This window comes from Euprymna scolopes, chromosome 3, assembly GCF_053919585.1.
Source record: "Euprymna scolopes isolate OS-2025 chromosome 3, ASM5391958v1, whole genome shotgun sequence".
NCBI classification, from domain to species: Eukaryota; Metazoa; Mollusca; class Cephalopoda; order Sepiida; family Sepiolidae; genus Euprymna; species Euprymna scolopes.
In genome coordinates, this window is record NC_136484.1 from 195119215 (window position 1) to 195135793 (window position 16579).

The window sequence follows — 16579 nt, forward strand, 5'->3', positions numbered from 1 at the left end:
AAAAAACTACTGTATCAAATTAAGTGAATTTTTTTTGGAGATCCTCAGTTTAAAACGGATATGTACAATATAACCTTTTTCCGATATTTTCATTTTTTAATGTCTTGATTAAAGTGTACAAGCACCCATTCTCCTACTTCTTCTTCCCTATCCAAACCAAAGAATAATGCCATCATCATCATCAAATATGATGTCATCAATTTTATTTTCTTGATAAAAGGAGGGAACAGGAAAATAAAATAAAATAAAATGATGTGTGTGTGTAGGGGGGGTATATGTCCGCAATCTCAAAACAAGAAAAACTGAACATGTAACAATAATAAAAAGAAAAATGTTACTCCCCTTGTTGGGAAGAAAAGACAAATTGAGGAAGCTAAATAGCGCTAAATCCTTGTTAGGGAACTTCAAAATTTGTATCTTTAGAGGATGTTTAATTTGGAAAGAATTCTCACTCACCCTCAAACTTTGACTTGTTTCTGTCTGAACGTCTTCTGTCAAATTTTCAGGCTTTTTTTATTCAGGAATTTTTATTTAAGACAAGTTTTGTTCGATCATCACAAACTGTCATATTTTCTGCTTTAAAATCTAAGCAATAAAATAGATAAGTCTATTTTTCAAATAAGCATTTTTATTCATCGTACACATCTGAAAATTCTTTTTTCAACCTTTAACTTCAGGTTGTGCTGCTCTGATGAAGAAGTGTGTTCAGTGTCGAGCGCAAATTGAGAAAACTGTTCCTTTTGTAGTTTGTTGCGGAGGCAATCGTAAGTTCAATCAGACAATTTTCTTATTTATCCACTGTGAATAATCTTTTATTTCTCGTTCTCTATATTTCTAGACAATGTTTACAATTTGATGGCTGAAATAATTGACATAACGTTTTAACAGAACCTGATTGGCACACTTCAGCTGTGTATTTTTTTTTCATTTATTTGAAAGGAACAAAAATGGTCTGTTTTTTTCCTGACAAACCAAAAAGCCAAATTATTATAAAATACAACTGACCCAAACGTGATAAATTAATAAGTAATAAAACTCAGAAAGTAATATTGTGCTACATAGTTCGATACAAATAATGGAATCACATTGTAAGAAACAATTTTTATTTTATTCCTTCAGTCCCACACTTGGTAGACAATATTTCTTTTGCCTTTTTTTTAAGAACAGCTGCATGTTGAAATTACGAGTTCCTTTCTCACACCCTTACAATGAGGATCATATTATTATGATATTAGAAAACGAGGCTTGATTAAAGGAAAATCGCTCATATTCTTGTCCAGGGTTGCTAGATTGGCCTGTTTAAAAACAAATTTCACAAATTTGGCCTCTTTTGAAATGGCTTGACCTTCAAAACTTATATTGCTCTTTTATAAAGCATAACATATGAACGAACACTTTTTTTTTTTTTAATTTTTTATTACATTTTTACCTCAAACAAGGCACATTGCCACTTTGATGTAGGGGGTTGCTATCAGGGACCTAAGTTGCAGGGGTACTATGTGGGGAGTTTAGCAGCAAGATGCTTGTTCACATTACACTTGAATTTTGCATGTCAGTACAATTGGGGAAGCAGGAAACCGGAAGTCCTGCAGTTCTGGGGAAGAAGCTATTAGAGTAAAAGGCTTTCTTACATCTAGGGATCTCAGGTGTATAGGGGTGGGACTTTGCTGCTTGTCGGGTTTGTCGGGGGTATTTTCGTCGAAGGGGGTACAAGGGCTTGTAATTCGTCAGAGTATCCACCATTAAAATACTTGTAAAACAGGCAGAGGGATGCAACATTTCATTGGTGGGACAGGGGCTGAAGTTTAGATGACAGTTTGGGACCTATTAGGTTGGCGACTCTTTTGGACCCTGTCCAGGAGTGAGACACTAGTAGCAGATGCTCCAGCCTAAATGTGGCAATAATACTCCATACGCGGGTGAATGGTGGCTTTGTAGAGATACAAGATACTTTCAGGTGTAAGTAACTTTCTAGCACAATAAAGAGAGCCCACTTTCTTTGCAGCAGCCTTAGCAATAATTTTGATGTATCTATTCTAACTCATGTTCCTGTGAACATTAAGCCAAGGAGCTTGAACAAAGTGCTCTCATGTAAAGTATCTCTAGCCATAGCTATTGGTGACTGGTAAGGTTTCATGTAATTAAACTGATTGAGGTTTTGTTTTTTCTAAAAATGAAAATTATTTTTTATTGAAAAATATTTTTCTTTTCTATGCTAATTTTCCACATTTAAAAACTTGTTTTTCCATTGTTTCGTTAATGATACAAACTACAAGATTGTCTCGTTTTTATCACCAATAGTTTCTCTCCAATCTCCACGTTTCAAAGATTTTGATAAATGTATCTTAAGTTTTTCTGCTTTTGTTGCTTAGTAAATAGAGAATTGAGGAGGGGGGGCTTTTGATGCAACTTTGTTATTTTATCACGTCTCAACGAAAGAGGCAATGTTTGTGCATCTTTGAAACTTATCTGACAATATACAATCAAATCCTAAACCAAAGATTTTAACTATCATGATTAACAATTAGCTTTTTTCATTTTTGCTTTTTGACATCTGCTTCTGTGTATTTCAGCTCCACCCACCCCACAACCATCTGGTGTCATGAACAATGGCTCTAGAGATTTGTCTCGAGATGTTCAGAAGTTACAGCAACAATTACAAGATATCAAAGACCAGGTAAGAAGTGATTTGCAATTGTGAAAAATGTTTTAAAAGGAGCATAATAACGCCCCCCCCCACCTTCCTTTTAGGGCAGAGGATTCTTAATAAATTACAGATAAACAAATCTGCCTCTAAAACTTTAACAAAAAAATTATAAACTTTTATTTTTTTTATGTGACTGATCCAAAGATAAAATTTAAAAAAATAAAAATTTATAAAAATGTTTTCTTAATTTCATATTTTCCTAGCAATTAAAATTTCTCATTTTAGTATACTAAAAATAAAAAATAAAAATAAAGCTCATCTATTTTTAAAAAATTGCCTATTTTTTTTTTTTTTTTTTTTTTTAGCCAGTATAGTTTTTGTGTGTAAAAAAAAAAAAAAAAAAAAAAAAAAAAAAATTGAGTTCAAAGAGAATTGTAAAGAAAGTGTAAACATGTCATATTTAAAAGCAACAAAATTTTATCTTTTTTAGCCCGAACAAGGCACAGTACCACTTTTGATGTAGGGGGCTACAATCAGGGACATAAGTTGTAGGGATGTTATGTAGGGAGTTGAGCAGCAAGATGTCTTTTCACATTACACTTTAACTTCATGTCAGTACAGTTGGGGAAGCAAGAATGCAGAAGGAAATTCCAAAGTCTAGCAGTTCTGGGGAAGAAACTATTGGAGTAGAAGGCTTTCGTACGTCTAGGGATCTCTACTGTGTAGGGATGAGACTTTGATGCTTGTCAGAGAAAATTATGTTGAGGCGATACAAGGGCTTGTAGTTGGATCATCCACCATTAAAATACTTGTAGAACAAGCAGAAGGATGCAACATTTCATTGATGGGACAGAGGTTGAAGCTTAGATGACAGTTGGCAACTCTTTTGAACCTTGTCCAGGAGTGAGACTAGTAGCAGATACACTAGCCCAAATATGACAACTATACTCCATACATGGGTGAATGGTGGTCTTGTAGAGGTACAGGATACTCTCAGGCGTAAGTAAATTTCTAGCATGGTAGAGAGAGCCCACCTTCTTCACAGCAGCCCTGGCAATGCTCTCAATGTATCTGTTCCAACTCCTGTTCCCCATGAATGTTAAGCCAAGGAGTTAGAACAAATTATTTTCGGGTAATGTATCTTTAGCCATAGCTATTGGTGGTTGAGAAGGTTTCTTGTAATTATTAAAGGAAATGAGCTTAGTCTTTGCAGCATCCATTTTTAACTCCATTCCACTAGACTGGAGGCCTTCCTCTAGGGTTTCTACCATTGCCTTAGATATGTGTTCATTCGTTTTCCCCTTGATAATGAATACGTGTTCGCTCGATAATGAATACGTGTTCACTCGATAATGAACCCAGATTGTTTTTTCATCACAACATCGATATAGAGCGTGATGTCATCAGCAAACCTACCAATCTCAGTTTATTTTATCAGAGATGTCATTTATGAATATCAGGAATAATGAAGGTTTAAGGATTGACCCCTAAGGGACACTCATGTTCTAATCATATTGGGCCCGGTTGGTGGGGCATTAGAATACGCTGTTTACCCCCCTGTAGAGAGTAAAAGTCCCTCAATCAGGCCACCTGTTGGCCGTGGGTGGCAACCCGTGATGCCTAGGAAAAGGATCCTGGTGGCTGAGCAACTGATACCTAGAAAAAATAAAGGTATCAGTTGCAACACTCCACTTTGGCCTCGTGCTAGGCTAGACGGGCGGTTGGAGAGGCCCGATCCGATCAATCGGCTGGTCAGATCAAGCCCTAACGTCTATCATTAAAAGCCCAGTCAAAATAAGAGAAAACCTAAAATACTAAATAATAATCTTCTCTTATCAAATACAAGACAGAAACAATCAAACAATCATTTCTATAATAGACATTAGAAGTTTCTATAATAGACGTTAGAAGTTTCTATAATAGACGTTAGAAGTTTCTATAATAGACGTTAGAAGTTTCTATAATAGACGTTAGAAGGCGCTGGCTAAGGGTCAATTGGTAAGTGAGGAACTCAAATCCAGACATGGCTGATAACCACAACATTTATGCACTAATGATTTGGATAGTGTAATAAATCTGACAACAGGTGCTCAGGATTTCCCACTTGACCAAGTATACCGTCTTGTGTAGCCCTGACATTGACAGGCCCCAATATCGGACTCCGAGGTGGGTGGGGAACACAAAGAAAATTTCCACTTAAGTCAATGTCCAAACAAACAAAAAAAAACCCAAATGCGCCTTATCTGATTCAGAAGAAGAAAGCCCGGAATTCCCCAGATTCTACGTTATAGAATCACTAGAGGAAACCCGATCGCTAAACTCTCCCCCTTTCTAATAGAAAGAGTATTATCAAATAAAATTAAACCTAAGATGGGAACCTGTTGATTGAAATAAAAACCAAAAACCAAAGTCTTAACTTGGAGAAAATGAAAACATTCCAAAACATCAACGTAAAAAACATTCCCGCATAAAAATCTTAACCAATCTAAAGGAATAGTTCACAGCAGAGAATTAGTACTTGCCTCCCCTGAAGAAATACAAAAGGAGATAAATAACCAAGGAGTTATCAGTTACAAAAGAATAACTATTAAAAAAGACAATGAAAAGATAGCAACTAACACATTTACATTCAATACCCCTAAAATACCCCAAAAAATCAAAATTGGTTATACTATCGAACCAGTGGAAATCTACATACCCGACCCTCTGAGATGCTACAAATGCCAGAAGTTTGGGCATCATAGAGATGCATGTAGAGGACATCCCACGTGTGCTAAAGAAATAAATCATAACGAACAGGAATGCCAGGAGACAAAATGCATTAACTGCCAAGGTGAACACCCCGCTTTTTCAAAAAAAAAATGTGAAAGATGGAGAAAAGAAAAAGAAATTCTAACCACTAAATACAAACGTAACATCTCCTATCCAGAGGCAAAACAAATAGAAGCATTCACCAAAAACCAAACCTATGCAAAAATTACTGCAAAATCAAACACCACCAATCAACTTGACAAATACCTCAAACTTATTGAAAAACTTTATAAACCTAGAACCTAACGAATTGCCTAATTTCCAAAAGAAACTAAAAATAATTCACTCCCAAAAAATAAAAAAAACTCAACCAGAAACAAAAAAAATGAAAACAATAAAATACTTATTTCCACACAAACCCAAACCATTCCCCTTCAAAGCCAAAACTACAAAGAACAAACCTTCCCAAAACCAAACAACAAACCACCAAATCAAAAAACCGAAATACCCCAAAAAAATCAAACTGAACAGAAAGACGAAATGGAAACAGAACAAACAAATCGCAAAACAAGAAACCCCTCATCAAAAGCAAAAACAAAACAATAGCAAAATAGACAACATGTCCCGTTGAAATTCCAGATCCAGAACCCCGAATAATAAAGCCAAAACGAAAGACCAAACAGAAGATAAATCAAAAACAGAAAAAAAAAAATTAGGGACAAACGGAAACCCTCAACAACCTGCACATAGTTCCCAACTTTCACCGATCCAAAAGGCTAAAACCCAAAACCAAGTCGAAGCAACAGAAAAAATGATCACAGATCGTCAAAACGTCAACATAAATGACCCATAAACCAATCTTCTTCAAATGGAATATAAGAGGTAAAAAGATGAACCTTAATAAACTACACCTTCTCATTTGCATCTTATCACTCAGCAGTTATAGCTCTCCAAGAAACCTACAAAAAATCCCAGAAAACAATATACCTCATATGACTACAAACATAAACAAGGAAATAGGGCGTCCGGTGGAGTATCCATCTTAATAAACAACAATATAACTCCAAGTGAAACCAAGTTGAATACATTTCTCCAAGCAGTTGCAGTTACCATCAACCAAAGAAAAACACTAACAATCTGCTCCCTATATCTACCACCAAATGAAAACCTAAATAAAACAGACTTAAATAAACTAACTCAACAGCTACCCAAGCCATTCATTCTCATGGGCGATTTCAACAGCCACAGTGAACTATGGGAAAATTAAAAAAAACAAAAAAAAACAGAAGAGGCCAAATTATTGAAAATTTCTTAGATGAAAACCATCTATGCTTCCTCAATAATGGAGCAAACACTTATCTACACCCAGCTACTGGAACATCCTCTGCCATCCACCTCACTATATACGACCCGTCCATCTTCCTAGATTTTAACTGGAGAGTCTATGAGGATACTTGTGGAAGTGATCATTTCCCTATTATCCTCGAAAACTCAAATCCTCATTCCGAAAAAAAAAGAAAAAACACGCTGGAATATCCATAAAGCTAACTGGGAAAAATTTCAAAAATTATGCTCATCAAAACTAAACCCCGAATCTAATCCCAGTAATGAAGACCATCTTCTCTATTTCACTAAAACCTAAACATCTATAGCAGCGAAATGCATACCTAAATCTTCTCCCTCAACAAAATTTAACAAACTCTGGTTTAATGACCAATGTAAAGAAGATATAAGAGCACGGCGTGCAGCTCTAAGAAAATTCAACTCTCAGCCAATCAAAGGAAATTTATATTTCTTCAAAAGCTGTAGAGCCAAAACCAGACAAATTATCAAAGAATAAAAAAAAAACTACTTGGAAAAATTATATTTCAAAGTTAAATTCAAACACTAAAACAATATGGGACATGATCAGAAAGATATCAGGAAAATATGACAGTAATCCAATAAAACACCTCACCATAAACAATGTAAAACTCACAAATAAAAAGGACATTGCAAACCACATAGCAGATACCTTCTCACAAATTTCATCCCCCAAAAGTTTAGAAAGAACTTTCCAAAATTTTTAACAAGAAGAAAAGAAAAATATCAACTTTCAATCAGAAAATACGGAAAACTATAACCTGCCTTTTTTGATTACAGAACTCTAAGACTCGCTAGTCAAAACCCATAACACAGCTGCTGGCCCAGATGAAATTCCCTATGAATTTATAAAACAATTGCCAAAAATTTCTCTTACATACCTACTAATATATGCAATAATCTATGGATAACTAGCAACATTCCTACACTCTGGAAACAGGCCACTATTATCCCTACTCCAAAACACAACAGATCAACCAAACCAACCAAATACCATGACAAACTAAACAAACTTCCGACCAATTGCTTTAACCAGCTTTATTAGCAAAATACTAGAGTGTATGATCAATAAAAGATTAACATGGTACCTTGAAACCAACAATCTAATAACCAACCTACAAACAGGATTCAGAAAAGGAAGAGGGACAATTGACCACCTTGTCCGACTCGAAACATTCATATGTGAAGCTTTCCTCCAAAAAGAACATTTCACTGCAGTTTTCTTTGACCTTGCAAAGGCTTATGATACCACATGGAGATATGGTATAATGAGGGACTTAAAAACACTCGGCTTAAAAGGAAAATTACCCCTGTTTATTGACAACTTCCTAAAAAACAGAACTTTTAGAGTCCTTTTAAATGACACTTTCTCAGATGAAAGAGCAAAGAATGGGAGTTCCGCAAGGATTCATCCTTTCTACCACATTATTTAACATTAAAATTAATAACATCCCAAAATGTCTTACCCCTGGTATAAAAGCTCACTATATACGGATGATTTCTTGATCTGCTATAGATCAAAACACATCCATACTATAGAACTTCAACAATGCCTAAACAAAATAAGTCCATCGACCTGCTCCACAAATCCCAAAACCTAAACATGACAAATCTAAAAAAAAAAAAAAACTCGAATAAACCTAGAACCCCATCCTTCAACGTAGACCCCTATTACCAGGTCTCCTTCTCCAACATCAGGGGTCTACGTTCCAACCTTCCAGAGGTTGAAACACAATTACAGGAGACAAAACCGGACATATTCTTTCTAAATGAAACTGGCATAGGACCAACCACTTCCCTAGACGAATTCATAATTAAAGGATCTCTAACTTAACATCTAAATGTGACCCCCAAGATCGCCATGGGCATGGAATATGTACCTATATAAAAGATGGCTTTTCATGTGGTAGGGGTATCTCCAGAGAAGACCCTAATTTACCTTATATGTGCTTCTGGGTTGCACTAGCTTACACCACTGCATTTATATTTGCCCTCTATTGCCCCCACAATAGTAGGGGTTACTATCTTTAAGAGCATATCTGAGAAAATTGACCACATCCTATCTGCTCATCCTTCGGCTAACATTCACATTTGGAGTGACTTCAATGTCCATAATGTGGAATGGCTGACCCACTCAAATAAAACCGATGACGAAGGGAGGTTCTCTCATGATTTTGCCACTGCTTATGACCTCACTCAGATTGTTCACGAGCACACCCGTGTGCCCGATACTACCAGTCAGTATGCAAGCCTTCTAGACCTTTTCCTCACAACTTCCCCTGAGCTATGCTCATGTTCCGTTCTATCTCCTCTGGGATCCTCCGACCACTCTGTTGAAGCAGTTAAGATAAAAATGAAATGTAATAAGTCTTCAGATGTACCTCTCCACCGTACTGTATATCGGTACTCTATGGCTGACTGGGATAGCTTCCGTACATTCATATCTGATCTACCTCTGCATTCCATGTTTAAAAAGGACATGTCCTCCATAGTATAAGACCTGTCCGAATGGTTAATTGTAAGCATAGACAGATTCATGCCATCAAAAAAATTCCAACAAAAACCTAACAGCCAGCCATGGTTCTCCCCAGAATGTGCTGCTGCCATCGTGCACAGAAATCACTTTTTCCATAGCTACCAACGTAATAGGTGTACTGAGACTAAAGCTGCTTTCAGGACTGCCAGCAACCACTGTAAAAGAGTAATAAAACATGCAAGAGAGCTGTATGCTCAGTCCGTTAAATCCAAAGTAGCTGAGCAGCGGCTTGGTTCCCACCAGTTTTGGCAAATAGCAAACAGGATCCTGAACAGAAGCGTGCATTCTATCCTAACTATCATCAATGAACCTGAGGTCATCTCGTCAGCATCAGACAAGGCCAGACTATTTGCCAAGAACTTTGCATCTAATTCTACCCTATGCGACAATGACCATCAACTCCTCGTATTTCCCCCTATAACAGACAACACGCTATGCAACATACAAATATCTGTACGTGAGGTCGCCAAGCTAATCAAGAACCTTGATTCCAGTAAAGCAACTGGCCCTGACGGCATTCCAGTTATAGTGCTGAAAAAGCTCCAACCAGAATTTGCCCCCATACTTACAAAACTATTTAAGCATTGCCTTAAGGAGAAGTGCTTTCCAACACCCTGGAAAACCTCATCAGTATGCCCTGTATTTAAGAATTCAGGTAAAAAGTCGTCTACCTCTCAGTACAGACCAATAAGTCTCCTGTGTGTCATGAATAAGTTGCTGGAATGCATATTAAATAAAGAAGTAGTCAACCATCTCAAAAGAAACAACCTTCTTAGTGACATGCAATATGGTTTCCGCTCTGCAAGATCTACAGCAGATGTGTTAACGGTTATATCTCATAGGATTAGTGAATCTCTTGACAAAGGCTTCCTTTCGATAGGTATGGCATAAGGGCCTACTTCACAAGATTTCCAGCTACGGTATAACTGGAAATGTTTTCTCAATCATTAAATCATTTCTCTCCGATAGGCTCATAAGAGTATTGGTTGATGGGCAGAAATCAGAAGCCCACAGTATTGATGCTGGAGTACCTCGGGGGGGGGGGGGTCCATCCTGGCCCAACTCTCTTCCTGATCTACATCAATGATCTCCCAAAACACATACTTAAATCATTCGTTGATATCTATGCTGATGACACAACCATCTATGGCAACACATCAAAGGCCATAAATGACAAAGTTCTCTCTAATTCTCTCTCCTCTGATCTTAAGCACGTGGTACAGTGGGGGAAGAGGTGGCTGGTCACTTTTAATGCATCTAAAACCAAGCTTCTATCTTTACATCATCTATGCTCTGATTCCCATCTGGCATCAATTGAAATGGATGGCTCTCGTTTTGGGGAGGCTCCATGTTTTGACAAGCTTCTGGGTTTGACCTCTGAAATGGAACACGTACATCAGGTCTGTTGCCAAGGACGCTAGGAAAATGGTGGGATCCTTCTACCACTCCAGAAGATATCTCACTACTGATGCAATTCTCTATCTGTATAAAAGCCAAGTACATCCAAGGATGGAGTACTGCTGCCACATCTGGGCAGGAGCTGCTAAAAACAGCCTATCCTGCCTTGACAGAGTACAAAATAGACTTTGTGGTTTAGTGGGGGATGACCTTTTCTCTTCCCTGCAGCCTCTCTCCCACAGAAGAGACGTTGCAAGCCTTTCTTTGTTTTATCATTATTTCCATGGCATGTGCTCGTCTGAGCTCCAATCTCTGGTGCCCCCCTCGCCAATCTTTCACGAGAAACACCCGTCTGGCTTAAACTACTGTCAATAATTTTATCCACTCTTTATCTGTGCCTAAATCCAAACGTAGACTCCATGAGCAAAGCTTCTTTCTTAGAACTGCATGCCAGTGGAACTCTCTGCCGCTTGCCTGTTTCCCACCTGACTACAACTTGGACATCTTCAAGTCCAACATAAACTCCTGACAAACCGCTCCCTTAAGTAAGACACTCTATCAAATCTCCAACACTAATGATTACTACAATACTATCTCATTGATTACTGTACACGCAATAACCCTTATCCCTGAGTGGCCTTCAGGCCTTGATAAGTGGTGACCCCCCCCATGTAAAAAAAATAAATAAAAAATAAAAACAAAATAAGCAAATGGACCACAGAAAACGGCTTTAAACTATCAAAAGAAAAAACCAAATGTCTACATTTCTGCCATATGCACAAAATGCATAATGACCCAACTCTCAAACTCTGATACAGAAATCCCAATAGTCAAACCACATAAATTCCTTGGTGTTATATTTGATCATAAACTCTCCTTTATCCCACATATAAATCACCTGAGAACCAAATGCAACAAAGCCATCCATCTTATAAAGACTATAGCCCACACTGAATGGGGAGCCGACAAAAAAACTCATTAAATTTTACCAAACATTAATACGCTCCAAACTAGATTATGCATGTTTCATTTACGGATCAACTAGAAAATCTTACCTACTAAAATTTGATACAATACATCATCGAGGTCTAAGACTCGCAATAGGGGCTTTCACTACCTCCCCAGTAGAAAGCTTATATACAGAAAGAAATGAGCTCCCATTAAACCTAAGAAGGCAAAAATTGGGAACACAGTACTATATAAAACTTGCTTCAAACCCTTCAAACCCCGCTTACAAAACTATCTTTGAATCTCAATTTAACCTACCCCTCAACATAAAAGAAAACACTATTAAACCTTTCAGCTTTCGCATGAAAGAACTCCTCTCTGAGACACAAATAAACATTACCCACATACACAAAACTGTCACTTCAAAAACACCCCCATGGCTACAAAAACCTCCAACAATTATATTAGACGTCGCTAAACATCCCAAAACTAAAACAAACCCAATCCAAGAAAAAACCGAATCCATCATAAATGTTTGTTGTGACTACTTACACATAAAGACAAAGTAGGGTGTGCTGCTGTACTTAATAACACACAACTGCAACGACGAATTCCGAACAATGCTTCAATATATAGTGCTGAAATCCTGGCCATCAACTTAGCCCTAGACATCATCACAGCAAACCAATCCAACAAGTTCATCATCTTTTCAGACTCCAAATCAACACTCTTATCCTTATTAAACCAAGAATCGACAAACCCATTAATCATCAAACTCTTACATAGAATAAACCAATTATCCACAAGCAAAACCATCATATTCTGCTGGATACCTCGTCATATTGGCATCCCCGACAACGAAAAAGCTGACAAAGCAACAAAAAGATCAATACACCTAAATATTTCTGATTTCAAAATCCCCCATTCAGACCTCAAACCAACAATCAACAAATTTATTAGAAATGAATGGCAAGAAATATGGAACAAACAACAAACTTCAAAATATCCAACCTAATATCGAGGAATGGTGTCCAGGATACCTGAAAACTAGGAAAGAAGTAGTGCTAACCAAACTCAGAATAGGACATACCCATATTTCTCATTCTAATCTTCTAAAAAATGAAGTGCCCCCAACCATTATCAATGGACCAGAGGTCATCTCGTCAGCGTCAGACAAGGCCAAACTATTTGCAAAGAACTTTGCAGTTAATTCTACCCTATGCGACGAAGGCCATCAACTCCCCATATTTCCTCCTATAACACAGAACAAGCTAGGTAACATACAAATATCCGTGCATGAGGTCGCCAAGCTAATAAAGAACCTAGATTCCAGTAAAGCAACTGGCCCTGATGGCATCCCAATTATAGTGTTAAAAAGGCTTCAACCAGAACTTGCTACCATACTTACGAAACTATTTAAGCGCTGCCTTAAGGAGAAGTGCTTTCCGACTCCCTGGAAGACTTCATCAGTTTGCCCTGTATTTAAGAATTCAGGTGATAAGTCATCTCCCTCTCAATACAGACCTATAAGTCTCCTGTGTGTTATGAGTAAGTTGCTGGAATCCATATTAAATAGAGAAATAGTCAACCACCTCAGCAGGAATAACCTTCTTAGTGACACACAATATGGTTTCCGCTCTGCAAGATCTACCGCAGATGTGCTGACGGTTATATCCCACAGGATTAGTGAATCTCTTGACAAAGGCTTCCTTTCTAGGGCAATTGCTCTCAACATATCAAAGGCCTTCGACAAGGTATGGCATAAGGGTCTACTTCACAAGATTTCCAGCTACGGTATAACTGGAAATGTTTTCTCAATCATTAAATCATTTCTCTCCGATAGGCTCATAAGAGTAGTGGTAGATGGACAAAAATCGGAGGCCTGCAATATAAATGCTGGAGTCCCTCAGGGGTCAATCCTGGGCCCAACTCTCTTCCTGATCTACATCAATGACCTCCCTAAACACATACTTAAATCATTCGTTGACATCTATGCTGATGACACGACCATCTACGGCAACACATCAAAGGCTGTAAATGACAAAGTTCTCTCTGATTCTCTCTCCTCTGATCTCGAGCGCGTGGTTCAGTGGGGGAAGATGTGGCTGGTTACCTTTAATGCATCCAAAACCAAACTCCTATCCTTACATCATCAACGCTCTGGTCCCCATCTGGCATCAATTGTGATGGATGGCTCTCGTCTGGGTGAGGCCCCGTGTTTTGACAAGCTTCTGGGTTTGACCTTTACTCCTGATCTGAAATGGAACACGTACATCAAGTCTGTTGCCAATGTCGCTGGAAAGATGGTGGGATCCTTCTACCGCTCCAGAAGATATCTCACTACGGATGCAATTCTCTATCTATATAAAAGCCAAATACATCCAAGGATGGAATACTGTTGCCATATCTGGGCAGGAGCTGCTAAAAACAGCCTATCCTGCCTTGACAGAGTACAAAATAGACTTTGTGGCTTAGTGGGGGATGCCCTTTTCTCTACCCTGCAACCTCTCTCCCACAGAAGAGACGTTGCGAGCCTATCCTTGTTTTATCATTATTTCCATGGCAGATGTTCGTCTGAACTCCCAATCTCTGGTCCCCCCTCGCCAATCTTTCACGAAAAACACCCGTCTAGCTGAATCCACTGTGAAAAATTTCCCCCACTCTATATTTGTGCCTAAATCAAAACGCGGATTCCATGAACAAAGCTTCTTTCTTAGAACTGCACGCCTGTGGAACTCTGCCTGCTTCCCTCCGGACTACAACTTTGTTGTCTTCAAGTCCAATGTTAATAAATTCCTAATGAACCGCCCCCTTAAGTAAACATTTCAGCAAATCTCCTCACTAACGTAATGTACTTGCAATAACCCTTATCCCTGAGTGGCTTCCGGGCCTTGATAAGTGGTGATCACTATGTAAAAAAAAAAAAAAAAAAAAAAAAACATGCATTACCTATCACAAACCATTTACAGTAAAACACATATTAATCTACTGCCATGATTTTAACTCAATTCGATCAAAATACTACCAATCCAAAGACCTAAAAGACTTATTCAACAATACAGACCCAAACAAAATCTTGAAATTCTTAAGGAAAAAAAATTTATACAACAAAATTTTAACCTTCCCATCCTATAGAAACATTAATTAATTACTACACCATTGACCAATATTTAATCTAAAACCGAACATATCACCAATAGCCAAACAGAACCCAGCATTAAATAACCTCTAATGGTTGATCTGCCGTTAAACAAACCAATCAATCTAATCATATTGTTTAGATGTACAACCATTGAGGACAACCTGGATTCTTTTATTTAAGAAGGATTTAATTATGTTGAATATTCGACTAGTAAAATACCATAGGATCTGATTTTCATGAAAAAAAAACCATTGTGCCATACCCTGTCTTATCTAGTGCATGGTATATACGTTCAGAGATTACAGTTAGAATATCTGTAGTAGAATGAGTTTGTCTAAATCCATATTGATAGTCAGAGAGAAGTTTGGCAACTGTAAGGTGGACTAAAGCTTGCTTAATTATAAACTCAAATATTTTAGCGAAAAGAGAGAGGAGGCTAATGGGACGATAATTAAATGGGTCAGTTCTTTTGCTAAAATTCTTGTAAACTGTTACCACAGAAGCAGTTTTCCAGCAGTCAGGAAAGCATGATTCATTAAGGCATTTGTTAGAGTTTGGAGAGAACTGGAGCAAGCTCAGCAGAGCATTTTTTTTAATAGTACAACCGGGATGAGATCAGGTCCACATGCTTTTGAGATGTCTAGGTTTTTTATGATATCCTGCACTTGAGGAGTAATTTTTCAGATCATCTAGTGTAATTTCTGTCCACTAAAGAAAAACAAGGAAAGATGTGATTTTCTGGGTCCAAAGTAGATTTGGAGGCAAACTGAATGGCAAGCACGTTAGCTTTCTAGGTTGCCATGTAAACAACCTCATGATTGTTGAATAGTTATTTTATTTGTGAGAAAAAAACATTTTCTGCAAGTTGCTCTAAAAATTTGCTTTCAAATTTGACAAATGAAAAATTAAAAATTTTTTGACACTTTCCATTTTATTGCAACAATTTCTTTTCTTTTTTTTTTTTCCAGACTTCTTGTCCCGTGTGCATGGATCGCTTGAAGAACATGATTTTCTTGTGTGGTCATGGAACTTGCCAAATGTGTGGAGATCGGATGACAGAATGCCCAATTTGTCGCAAAGCAGTCGAAAAACGTATCCTCCTTTACTGAGGATCATTATTCCCCCAACCTTCTCCTCCAATTTATTGTACGTCGGCAGCATCGATTGGATGAAAAGCAGCCATTTCTTCCTCCTCCTCCTCCTCCCCTGATAACGAAACGCGTTTTGCTATCAGATTTTAGTTACAATCTTGAGTTTTCTAAATAGAAAGAGGAGATTCTTTTTTTGTTTTCAAAGTTTCCCCCATCCAAACAAAAAACAAATTATCACATTTCCAACTCTGATACCCCCACCCCCATCCTCTCTCTGTGAATTAACCTGCATCGTTCACATCATTGTTTTTGGACCATATTTTTGTTTTTCTTCCCCAGAACATATGCAAGAATTTTTTTTGGTTTTCACTGACCTGTCTCCATTAATGCTTATATATTGGCTGGAGGATTACTTATTGTACGATAGTTTTTATCGTCGCCACCCACCTTCCCCCTGCATCATCACTGGCAAATTGTTGAAAATAAATCGTTGCATTTTGATAAAAAATTTTATGCACAGTGAGGAGGAGTCACGTTTGCTGCATGTTTTGTGGGATGCTCAGATCGTGTCAATTTTATTTATCGTTGGTTTGAAAAAAAGCCAGACAAAATGAATTGTGGTTGAAAATAAGAAATGCATTAAACAATTTTGAGTAAATAAAAAAAAAAAAAACTTTAAAAAAAAAACACCAAAGTTGTTGTGA

At 37.6% G+C, this 16579-nt stretch overlaps 1 protein-coding gene across 4 annotated transcripts in view; it reads left to right on the top strand.

Annotated features, from left to right (window-relative positions):
- The window catches only part of LOC145260540 (E3 ubiquitin-protein ligase MIB1-like), a 265361-nt gene extending 248792 nt beyond the window's left edge, over nucleotides 1–16569 (top strand). For all 4 annotated transcript variants that reach the window (XM_080118767.1, XM_080118757.1, XM_080118786.1 and 1 more), the window contains 3 exons: nucleotides 678–764; nucleotides 2574–2677; nucleotides 15753–16569. In XM_080118767.1, coding sequence (XP_079974893.1) covers nucleotides 678–764; nucleotides 2574–2677; nucleotides 15753–15893 — 332 coding nt within the window. In that variant the 3' untranslated portion in view covers nucleotides 15894–16569. The remainder of the gene's footprint in view (nucleotides 1–677; nucleotides 765–2573; nucleotides 2678–15752) is intronic.
- The last annotated feature ends 10 nt before the right edge of the window (nucleotides 16570–16579 follow it).